The sequence below is a fragment of the Scyliorhinus torazame genome, chromosome 22 (genome assembly GCF_047496885.1).
Source record: "Scyliorhinus torazame isolate Kashiwa2021f chromosome 22, sScyTor2.1, whole genome shotgun sequence".
Taxonomy (NCBI): domain Eukaryota; kingdom Metazoa; phylum Chordata; class Chondrichthyes; order Carcharhiniformes; family Scyliorhinidae; genus Scyliorhinus; species Scyliorhinus torazame.
The window spans coordinates 42135298-42147942 of record NC_092728.1 but is presented as its reverse complement, the minus strand read 5'-3'; the positions used below and the strand labels follow the sequence as shown (position 1 = coordinate 42147942).

Here is a 12645-nt window from a genome sequence, read left to right as displayed (position 1 = left end):
CTGCAAGTTCCCCTTCAGCTCACACACTATCTTGACTAGGAAATGTATAGCGGTCCTTCACTCTTGGTAGGTCGGAAGCATGAAACTCCCCCCCCCTACCAGTCTGTCTACACCACATCGACTGCAAGAGTGGCTCATCACCACCTGCTGGAGGATAATTAGGGATGGCAGTAAATTATATAGTCTTGTCCCATGAATGAATATTGAAAAAAAGCTTCACCTTCCTAATCCCAACAACAAATGGACAGTTGACAGCACCAAGAACAGACGAGAGTCATTTTGCTTCCAGCCCTGCAACATCACATTGAAATCAGGTTAACCAGAAACTGAAGGTGGTCCCTCAGACTCTACGCAGTATTGCTGATGTTTCACACAGTGTCAAACCAGGAAGCCATGCCTCAGTTATTTACATCAGCTCAATGGGAAACAGCCTTCGCTCTTAAAGCTTTGGTCACACACGATGAACAGAAATGATTTTTGACCCTGCCACATCGTCACCATGAGATCCAACTAAGTGATTAGTTAAGCAGGATGATATAGCACAATATGTCAGCAAGCTCACATTTTTTATAGTGAAATTCATCTGCCCGTGAGCATCTGGTGAAACGCAAAGCTGATCAAACTGCCCTTGTTAAATAAATGACTATGTAGAAACCATTGCTCGATCTTCTGAAGTAATACTTTGAGATATTTTCAGAATATGTTTCATAAATATTCAAACAGCTGGGCAATGGGAAGGATAAAATGGTTTTCCCATATACCAAAGCACATTGGTCAAACAGGAAGAGGCAGTGAGAAGATAACAAACTCCAGATAACCTCCAAATCAAATGTATTACGTATCAGCATAATAATCTCAAAGAAATGAAGAAGCATTTCCAGTAAGATTTCAATATTACCACCCCACCCTTATAGCAACCCCAAACTGTATCATACATCCCAATACCTACTCCTCACATCATGTCAATGCATTTCCCCAGCATACACCGAATACCTGTGAAGTAAATATGCCCCAGTCCCTCATACTTGGTGTATGAAATGGCTGAGTACACGCTTTCCACATGCAGATCTACTTTGCATCAGTGCAAGGCACTCACCCATAGAGTGCCACACGCTTGGCAACCATCCCTCATCTACAGGTTTATTCCATATCACAGGTCATCTCAATACAAATGTTAAACTAAGGAACAATGGATTAAGAGCAATTGACCCCCTATGTGTGCTGTTGTCAGGCTGAGAACTCCAACAGGAGCGTGGTGAGATTCCCTGTAATACTCTCAACAAATGGTGCCAAAGAAAGTTTCTACAATTTTCTACACTGGGAGCTTCGGAAACCTAAATTTGGAAAACAGAAATAAAAAAAACCTCAATTTCTCAATCCAAATTTCAGTCCTCCAAAATGACCTCTATTTATTTGGCCCTTTGGTGAAATCCAATTTCAAATCGTTTGCGACATACTCAGGCATCGCATAATTTCCATTCTGGCCTTATTAACACTTCACCCGATTATAAATAGGCAGAAAGCTTCATTAGTATTCACTCACTCCACCACCTACACACAGTAGCAGCAGTGTGCACAAGATACACTGCAGCAACTCACTAAGCCTCCGTCGACTTTCCAAACCCGTGACCTCTACCACCAAGGGCAGCAGATGCAGGGGAACTCCACCGCCTACAATTTCCCCTCTCAACCACACATCATCCTGACGTGGAACTATACAACTATGCATTCATTGTGTCTGGGTCAAAATCCTGGCACTCCCTTCTCAACAGCAGCGTGGGACATGGTTCAAAATACACAGGAGCAGCAACTCGAAACGTCAATAGTCCGCAAGAAACCAAAGACAGGATGAAAAATTCAAGAAAGGCCATCCTCATGCAATATTATCTTTCGTTATGGCTTTGTTGTCCTAACAGGACTGAAGAATTGCAGGCACAAATGTTTCATTGGGAGCAGGAAGCAGCGTGTGAGTGAAGAAGCAGCTAGTGTAGGACAGACAGAATCTGGGAGGAGATGCCCCTCCAATCTCAGATTTTGACTTTCCTTGCTCCTATTGCTCTGTCGCAAGGATAGCATGGAAGAAACCTGTGATTGGACGAGGCTGGAGCACCGAACGTGGGAAGCTGGAGAATCAAAAGCAAAAACAACTGTTCAGCAAGTTGAAGAGGGAGAGAAAAAGGCAGAAACAATACTCTTCGGAGTAGAGCCTTAGAACTTGGAAGCCAACGGATAGTTGACACTTGTTTCCTTCCTTTATTATTTACTTATTTCTTGGCAAAGTCTATTCTCAAAGAACTTTGGTGCAAGGAAAGAATGGCATCAACAATGAGAATCACCCCTTGTCTCAGTTTTAACTGCTTGTTGTATTCAGGGAAAAGGCTACAATCCCTCACATATGGGACAAATTAGTTTGAAAGGGAGGCGTCTCAGGGCGAGAAAGCGAGGGGGCGTGTGAGCAACAAGCAACACTGCTCACTCACAGCTATTTATATGTGGATAGGAGTTCCCAACTTCAAGTGTTCAAACCACTGCTGGAGCAACAACCAAACAAAAAAGATAAATTCTTTCCAATGGCTTTCTTCCTCTTCTATTTTGTTATTTTGCAATTAAAGTTTAACATAGAGACATCTGGGATAGTGGGAGAAAACCTATTGCAGGAGAAATCAGATTTTTTTCCTGCTCTCGTGCCCTCTGTCTGGATACAGATGTTTTTGGCTGTTGACGCACATGGTTTTCTATTTATTTATTTAAATAACATTTTGATGTACAGAAAAGGTTAGGAGTCTAGTCGACCCAGAAGAGCCCAACCCCGAGTGCACTTTAATATCAGCCGCAGGAGGAGGTCGACGTGGAGAAGTGGGAGGGAGGAAATGAAGGAAAACTGTTTAATTGCTGTTGGATTCTTGGCTACCTGCCCAACACAAGAGTCTTTCCTTGCTTTAATATCCTTTAATGGAGGCACAGGGCAAGTTTGCAAATTCCCGAGTCATGAGCACCTGCAAAACTTAAAGCTAGACCCCGACAAAATCTCCAAAAGAGCCATTGAGTGAGTTATTTTGGCCCCTGTTGTGGGAGCACTGATACTACACAGATCACATGGGTAAAGGGCAATTAAGGCAATAAATGCTGGCTCGCCCGATGATGCCTACTCGTGAATGAGTTTATAAAAATCCACAAGAATCACAATCCCTGAAACGTACAATATACAGAGGCAAGTTTGTTCAGTCTCAGTTTCTGACTGCTCTGAAGAAATCTCTCTCAGGAAGTTGTGCAGCAACAGCGATGCAAACTGTTAAAGAGAGGTTAAAAAAAGCTACTGCATTTCAAATAAAGTTGCAGTTTCTGAAATGACCAAAGATGAACTTTGAGCGGCTCTAAGTTATCTTCCTGGTAACGGCAGTCATAGAATACAGTCAATATTCAAATTTAAAAAATTCCCCTTCACGGGTGAAATCAGATACTGCTCAAATAATGGTTGACGTCATAAAAATTCCTACAGTGCAGGAGGCGGCCATTTGGCCCATTGAATCTGCACCAACCCTTTGAAAGAGCGCCTCACCTAGGCCCACTCCCCCACCTTATTCTCCTAACCCCACGTAATGTGCACATCTTTGGACTGTGGGAGGAAACCGGAGTACATGCAGACAGAGGGAGAACGTACAAACTCTACACGGTCACCCAAGGTCGAAATTGAACTTGGGTCTCTGGTGCTGTGATGCAGAAGTGCTAACCACTGTGCTCCCCTTACAGAGTCATATAGAATGGTAACAGCACAAAAGTAGACCATTCACCCAATCATGTCCATGCTGGACCCCTTGCACCTGTCCTGCCATTACCCTGTTGCCCTCCAAAGTGCTCCTCATTAAAAAAATAACCAAACCTCTTTTCAAAGTCACAAGATCTGCCGCCAACACATTCTCAGATAATGCATCACGGGTCCCCCATCTCAGTTTGTTAAAAAGGTTTTTCCCAGGCTGTCTCCTGATCTTTATGGATTGCTGACCATAATGGTCTTGTCATGCATGACATACACCTCACTCTATTACTCATTGGATATCAATCGCTGATCTAGGTATTTACTTTCAAAAACACTGATGTAGGAATGAAAAGTGAGAATGGTGTCTTTCTGACCCATGGGCCGTTAGCATAAAACAAGTATAATGTGGGATCTAACTAATGCTCGCTACTGCATGGGGCAGGATGGGGTCTTACCTTAAGGTTAAAGAGTAATAATGAGGTACAGCTCTATTCTGCATGCTACATGTTTCACAAATGAGTACCACTTTGTGATTGCTGTACTCTAGCATGTTCAAGGATACAGTGAAAAGAAAAGAAAATGAGAACCTTTCACCCAGGAGGTCTTCTCTGGGAAAAATCCATGAGAATTGGTGCCAGCTCCTTTCTGTTTCCTTAAAAATTCAAACCACACATGGATGCAAATGGAATGTTGGCCTTTATAGCTAAAGGAATAGGGTATTATAGGAGGGAAGTGTTGCTGCAATTGTACAAAGCATTGGTGAGAGCGCACCTGGAGTGCTATGTACAATTTTGGACCCCTTATTCGAGGAGGGATGTAGTTGCAGTAGAGGCAGTTCAGAGGAAGTTCATTAGATTGATTCCAGGGATGATGGGTTTGCCTTATGAAGAGAGACAGAGCAGTTTAGGCTTATACTCTAGAGTTTAGAAGAATGAGGAGATCTAATTAAGGTATACAAGATGATAAAATGTATTGACAAAGTAGACGCAGAGCGGATGCTTACTCTTGTGGAGAAATCTAGAACGAGACGTCATTGTTTTAGGATAAGAGGTAGCAGATTTAGAACTGAGATGAGGGGAAATCAATTCTCGCGAATCTGTGGAATTTATTCCCCCAGTGTGTGGTGGATGTTGGGATAATGAGTAAATTTGAGGGGGAGAGACAGACAGATTTTTAATTAGTTGAAGGATTATGGAGAAACAGGCAGATAAGTGGATTTGAGGCCATGAGGTCAGCCATGATCATAGTGAATGGCAGAGCAGTCTCGAGGCATTGAATTGCCTACTCCTAGTTCTTGTGTTCTTATGCCAAGATGTTAATTGAGTAAGCCTACCTTCTTCCTCGTGGAACCAGCCTTGGACAAACAGGATCTCTCCAATGACAGATACCCTCCGATCACCTGTATCTCCTCAGCAAGTGGATAACGCTTCTTTAATAACACCCCCAGTTTGGCAAGCGATGGTTCAGAATCTTCCGCTGACTGCTCATCAGTTCTATTTCCCTGAGAAATCTCCTTTGCTTTGTCAGAGGGATGCTGGTCTTTGCTCACTGGTTTCCGTTGAGGAACAATGGTGAAGGTGTTTCCACTCTTACGCTGCACAAAGGGCTGCTGTGGGCCACCAAACGATTCTTCAGGAGGCTTGTCCTTTGCAACAGCTGATTTGGCCCTGGTTGGTTGCTTGGAAGTTTCTTTCTCTTCTGTTACCAAGACATCATCTATGTTAGTGATGGGGAGGTCTTCGTCAATATATGTCACTTTTCGAATGATTACAGTGGATTCAACATTCCGCTCTGCTTCGGACATCTCAGTTGGTAACACACTTGTTGTTTCATTCCTATCTGAGAGCTGAGCATCCATATGTTTAGAAGAGACATCATAGCTACCGCTTGATGCAGATTTTGTCACGGTCCCCTCCATCTTTGGCTTGAAATCAACTTTCGGAAGCCGAGACTCTCCAACAGGTAATTTTCCTACTTTACTCTGCTTATCAGATGGGCTGATCCTTTCCAAAGAAACAGCTGAAATTCTACTTGTTTCAGCCTCAGTAGTGGAAGCACCATTTTCAACTTTTGGCTTTTCACAAATTTTGCTCGTTTCCCTATTATCACAAACTTCACTGGTTGCCACAGAGGCACCTACTCTCTTCTTTGGAATCACAATAAAGGAGTTCCTGGACTGTTTTTTGAGGTTTGCTAGTGCCCTTGCCTGGATATCATCTTCTGGAATGGTTGAAAAATCTGGAGGTTTGGCAGGTACGATTTCAAAGGAGTTGTTCAGGCTGGTGGAAGCAGACACACCATTGCACTGGTTTGGAGTTACTTTGGCTGAACCTTCCACTTTGTGGTTCGGTTTCACCTTCCCCGAGGGAGTGGCACTGGGTTTTGCAGACGAGGGTCTGGAACAATCTTCGGCAGCAGGCTGGGGCATCTCAGGACTCGAATTCAAACCTTTCCTCTGATTTACCTCATACTCTGGCCTCCACGTACTAGCCCCTTTGGAAACATCACTGCTAGAAGCACTGACAGAAGGAGGCACCAGGCCACTCCCAAATCCATCCACCTTATCTTCAGTGTCCATGGCTCCTTCATTCACAGAGCATGAACCAGTCCCCACTAAATCCAGATCCAGGTGACCATTCTCTATTAACTTATCTTCCTTGGTGGTCCAATCCTTCAAGGTGTTCTCCTGGCTCCTGTGAGACGGAGCTTTCCTTGGGGACAACTCTTTCTGCCTGAGCTGCCACCCATTAGCGGGTACATTCTCAAACTGCTTACGGTAAGAGGACACAGAAAAGGGTCTGTTTTCAGGCACAGTCCTATCACTGACATTCGAGGAGGAGGACACAGCAAAGGGTCTGTCTTCAGGCACAGTCCGATCACTGACACTCACTTTAGCGTTCCCTTGATCGTGTAAAGAGGCAGTGGGAAGAGAAGGTGTGCGGCCAGGAGACAAAGGACCAGAGGGTTTGGTGGGCGAAGACAACGGGGAGGATTTGGATTGAGGTGGGGACATGCTGCCCAAGTGGGGGCCAAAGGAGCTCAGCCCCCGGGGGGGCTGCCCTTCCTGCTGGCTGACTGAGGGGGGTTTTGGCAACAGGAGTGGTTTTCTGTGGCGGCCCTGGGAGGGGGAGAAGCCGTCCAGCAGATTCTCCGTGCTCCGTGACCGAGTTGGCTTCACGTAGTTTTGGTCGAACTTCTCGAGCAGGCGGCTGACTTTGCCCTGCAGCTCGGCGGGCCGGGGCTCGTCGGCAGCCAGGGTGCTGAGGTTGTCCTCGCTGCGGCTCAGCGGGCTCTGGTAGACGAGCACTTCGGCGGCTCGGATCTCGGCCACGCTGCCCTGGCCGGCCCGGGACACCAGCTCGTTGACGGTGTTGAGCCGGGCCGGGCCGGCCTCGGTGAAGTAGTCCGGGTCCGACTCGATGATGATAATGTTGTCGGCCTGGATGGTGCGGACCCCCGGCATGTGGCTGTACAGCTCCAGCAGCTGCTTGGCCGAGGAGCCGCCGCCGCCCGGGGCTTCGCGCTCTGCCAGCCGCCTCCGCCGCCGCTCCCGCTGGATGAACGGGTTCTCCTGGATGGGGGCGATGCTCTCCAGCAGCACGGCGCCCCCCGGGCCCGCCTCACCGGCCGCGCGGGCCCGCTCCGCCTCCCCCGCCCGGTTGCTATGGGACGCCGCCCGGCTCGGGGTCCAGCTCCGGCTCTCCGCCGCCAGCTTGGCCTTCCGCCGCTCCAGGATCTCCCTCTTCCAGGCCGGCATCCTGGCGCCCTGGCTGGCCGTCGCCTCCTCCTCCTCCTGTCTGTGCGGCTGAGGAGGGGAGAACGGCGGCGGTGCCGGCCTCTGCTCGCTCACCGACATGCCGACCGCGAGCTCGCTGACTGACTGACTGGCCGGCGGGCGAGCGGGCGGTCCTCCACCGTCCCGCCGGCCACCGCGCCCCGGCACGCCCCCTCCGTCTCCACGGAAACCGCAAGAAGCCGGCAGCAGGAGGTGCGGCTCAGACCGCGCCACCTGCCGATTGGGACCCACATAGCAACTCCGAATGATTCCAGCCCCGGAGGTGACTATTCGGCCCCTCGTGTCCATGCCAGCTCTCTGCCAGAGTAACTCTACTCGTCCTATTCCCCGCCCTTTCCTGTGGCCCTGCATCTCGGTGCGATCTCGGAGAGATCTCGGTGTCCATGTACATAGATCCCTGAAAGTTGCCACCCAGGTTGAGAGGGTTGTTAAGAAGGCGTACGGTGTGTTAGCTTTTATTGGTCGAGGGATTGAGTTTCGGAGCCATGAGGTCATGTTGCAGCTGTACAAAACTCTGGTGTAGCTGCATTTGGAGTATTGCGTGCAATTCTGGTCGCCGCATTATAGGAAGGATGCGGAAGCATTGGAGCGGGTGCAGAGGAGATTTACCAGGATGTTGCCTGGTATGGAGGGAAGATCTTATGAGGAAAGGCTGAGGGACTTGAGGCTGTTTTCGTTAGAGAGAAGGTTAAGAGGTGACTTAATTGAGGCATTCAAGATGATCAGAGGATTAGATAGGGTGGACAGTGAGAGCCTTTTTCCTCGGATGGTGATGTCTAGCACGAGGGGACATAGCTTCAAATTGAGGGGCGATAGATATAGGACAGATGTCAGAGATAGATTCCTTACTCAGAGAGTAGTAAAGGCGTGGAATGCCCTGCCTGCAACAGTAGTGGATTCGCCAACAGTAAGGGCATTCAAACGGTCATTGGATAGACATATGGACGATAAGGGAATAGTGTAGATGGGCTTTAGAGTAGTTTCACAGGTCGGCGCAACATCGAGGGCCGAAGGGCCTGTACTGCGCTGTAATGTTCTATGTTCTATCTGTTAGAGAAGAGATCAGTGGCGAGATTCTCCGACCTCCCGCCGGGCCGGAGAATCGCCGGGGGCTGGCGTGAATCCCACCCCCGCCGGTTGCCGAATTCTCCTGCACCGGATATTCGGCGAGGGCGGGAATCGCGCCGTGCCGGTTTGCGGGCCCCCCCCCCCGCGATTCTCCGGCCCGAATGGGCCGAAGTCCCGTTGCTAGGATTCCTGTCCCGCCGGCGTGTATTAAACCACCTCTCTTACCAGCGGGACAAGGCGCCGCGGGCGGGCTCTGGGGTCCCCAGGGGGTGCCCCCACGGTGGCCTGGCCCGCGATCGGGACCCACTGATCCGCGGGCGGGCCTGTGCCGTGGGGGCACTCTTTTCCTTCCGCCTTCGCCACGGTCTCCACCATGGCGGAGGTGGAAGAGACTCCCTCCACTGCGCATGTGCGGGGTGCCGTGAGCGGCCGCTAATGCTCCCGCGCATGCACCGCCCGGCAATGTCATTTCCGCGTCAGCTGGCGGGGCGGAAATCTAGCCCCTCAACATTAGGGCTCGGCCCCCCAAGATGTGGAGGATTCCGCACCTTTGGGGCAGAGCGATGCCCGACTGATTTGCGCCGTTTTTGGCGCCGGTCGGCGGACATCGCGCCGATACCAGAGAATTTCGCCCCAGGTGCTTCTCCAATTCCCTCTAAAGCCTCTATTGATAAACAGTAAGAAGTCTTCCAACACCAGGTTAAAGTCCAACAGGTTTGTTTCGAATCACGAGCTTTCGAAGCACAGCTCCTTCCTCAGCTTCCTCAGGTTAACCTGGTGTTGTAAGACTTCTTTCTGTGCTCATCCCAATCCAATGCCAGCATCTCCACATTATGGAGATGCCCACGACTGATAAACACCATGGTCCTCCTTGGAAAGCAAGCCCATTTCAGCCACTGGGAGAAAACACAGAGAAAGGAAATTGTCCCTCATTCGTCCTATTAAATTGAATCACTTCACAGAAGAGCAGTGGTTCTAGGCTTGACCCCTGGTGACCCAACTACAGCCTGACAAATAGCCCACCACTGCTATTTCCTGTCGCTCAGCCAACTTTAATCTCATGAAGCCACTGTTCCTGGTATTCCGAGCACTTCAACCTTTGTTGACAAGACTGTTATGTGGTACTTTATCAACTGCCTTTTGCACCCTTGTCAACCCATTCAGTTACCTCTTCAAAACATGGAATCAAGTTAGTTAAACATGATTTGTCCTTAATACATCCACACTGGCTTCCCTTCATTATTCCACACTTATAATAATAATAATAATCTTTATTGTCACAAGTAGGCTTACATTAACACTGCAATGAAATTACTGTGAAAAGCCCCGAGTCGGCACATTCCGACGCCTGTTCAGGTACACGGAGGGAGAATTCAGAATATCCAATTCACCTAACAGCACGTCTTTCAGGACTTGTGGGAGGAAACTGGAGCACCCGGAGGAAACCCACGCAGAGACAGAGAGAATGTGAAGAGTCCACACAGACAGTGACCCAAGCCGGGAATCGAACCTGGGACCCTGGAGCTGTGAAGCAACAGTGTTACCCACTGTACTACCGTGCTGCCCTGTGACTGATAATTTGTCCTGGCTCAAAAACTTTCCTGCCACCTGTTAAACTGACTGGCCTGAGTTGCTGAGCTTATCCTTACACCCTTTTGCTGTTTATATGTCGACAGAAGACTTCTGGATTTTATGTTAGCTGCCATTTTCTTCCCATATTCTCTCTTTGCCTCTCTTATTTTGAGTTGAGTTGGGCAGAGGAATGGGAAGAGAACATTCATCCCCTCCAATCTGGTCTATCTGTGATGAATATCGGAATTTTAAATATATTGTGTTTTAGGTTTTTGGTGCAGTAAGGGTTTGGGTTAGTGTGTGTGACTGCTGCAATCACGTGTTAAAATAAATCTGAGTTTGGAAAACATGTATATTTTGGGAGCCAGGGTGCAATTAAACCATCGTAAAAAGCTTGGGCTAATGGAATATTGTTTTGATTAAATGGATTCCCTGTGGAGTTAATTAGATTTCAGCTTGGTAAGATGACATCATTACGAGGCAGATCTAAGTTATCAGGCATTTTGCGGTCAGTGGAGTTGTCAGCTGGATGAAGCTGCAACCACAAGTCAAGCAGTTTTCTCCTAGCAGTTCAGTTAAAAGATATTTCTGCAGACAGAAGAGCAGTGTGGTTGGAAAGGTGAAGGAACCAACTGAAACAGCTTCTGAAGACATACAGCCAGAGTTTCTGGACCACAGCTCTTCGCACCCTACACCCTGTAAGGACTCCATCCCTTTCTCTCAACTCCTTCCCCTCCGTCACATTTGTTCCAATGATGCCACTTTCCAAAATGGTGCGTCGAAAATGTGTTCCTTCTTCCTCAACCGTGATTTCCCACCTACAGTTGTGGACAGGGCCCTCAACAGTGTGCGGTCCATCTCCACTACCCTCGCCCCCTCCACTCCCTCCCAGAACAAGGATAGAGTCCTCTCTCGTTCTCACATTTCATCCCACCAGCCTCCGTATGCAAAGCATAATCCAGCGTAATGCCACCACCAAACACATCTTCCCTTCACTCCCTCTGTCAGCATTCCGCAGAGACCATTCCCTCCAAGACAATCTAGTCCACTCCAGTACCTCTCCCATCACCCATGGCGCCTTCCCATGCAATCGCAGAAGGTGTAACACCTGCCCCTTTACCGCTTCCATGCTTAACATCCCAGGCCCAAAACACTCATTCCAGGTTAAGTAGCGTTTCACTTGCATCTCTCCAAATTTGGTCTATTGCATTCGCTGCTCCCCATGTGGTCTCCTCTATGTTGGACAGGACAAACGCAGATTGGGTAATCGCTTTGCTGAGCATCTTCGGTCTGTGCGCATTGCTCCCCTGCCCACATGTCTGTCCTTGGCCTACTGCAATGTTCCAGCGAAGCTCAACGCAAACTGGAGGAACAACATCTCAACTTCCGGTTAGGCACGCTACAGCCTTCCGGCCTGAACATCTAGAATTCAACAACTTCAGATGATCAGCTCTACCCCACCTCGACCCATTTGTGTTCATTTCATTTTAACTGTCTTTTACCATTTTTTTCTTTCTTAATATATATTTAATTCCCCCCACAATCTTATCCACCTTTCCTTCACCTTTCTACTCTTTGCTTCCCCCTTCCCCATCTCACACATCTACAGTTCATCCTCTGATGTTAGTTTCCCAGCTGTTTGACCTTTCACATCTTTTGTCCTCTCTGGGGACTTCCATTAGCACTCTTTCCCCTTGGTATCTGTGGTCATTAGCATCCGGTTTCCCTGGGTTTCTGTGGCTATGACTCATCTTTCATTCTCACTCCACAGTATAAATATTTCCCACTTTCTCTGTCTGTTAGCTTTGAAAAAGAGTCATCAGACTTGAAACGTTAGCTCTTTTCTCTCCCTACAGATGATGCCAGATCTGCTGAGATTTTCCAGCATTTTCTCTTTTGTTTCAGATTCCAGCATCCGCAGTAATTTGCTTTCAGCCAGAGATTCTGCATGGTTCTGACAGGAGTCAGATCTTTTCTTCAAAGTAGTGTCAAGAGATCTCTCTTTCTCTGTAAACAGAGAATTTGCTTTCAGCCAGAGATTCTGCATGGTTCTGACAGGAGTCAGATCTTTTCTTCAAAGTAGTGTCAAGAGATCTCTCTTTCTCTGTAAACAGAGTATTCCTGAATGTCAGTGGTATTTAATAGTGGATCAAGGGCTGATACAATTTTTTGTCTTGTTGCTTAAGTGGGAATAAAGATAGCAGTTAAGGGTTGAGTAGCATTGTTTCAGATGTGATTGTAAGTTATTTTCTGGTGTGATGTTAAATATTTTAATACTGTGTTCATAATAAAGGTTGTTTTAATACATCATATCCCTATTTCTTCATGTAATCACTCCTGGAGCGACGTATCCTTTCCTCACAGTCTTACAAATTAAATTAAATATTGGGGTTTGTGTCCAGTATTCTAGCCACTGTTGGGGTCTGGTCAATTTTAAAGAAAGACTAAATAA

General features: G+C 47.8%; 1 protein-coding gene across 3 annotated transcripts in view; it reads right to left on the bottom strand.

Moving 5' to 3' along the window:
* tprn (taperin) overlaps window positions 1–7667 on the bottom strand; it is a 119725-nt gene extending 112058 nt beyond the window's left edge. For all 3 annotated transcript variants that reach the window (XM_072488117.1, XM_072488118.1, XM_072488119.1), the window contains exon 1: window positions 5091–7667. In XM_072488117.1, coding sequence (XP_072344218.1) covers window positions 5091–7613 — 2523 coding nt within the window. In that variant the 5' untranslated portion in view covers window positions 7614–7667. The remainder of the gene's footprint in view (window positions 1–5090) is intronic.
* Between the last annotated feature and the right edge of the window lie 4978 nt (window positions 7668–12645).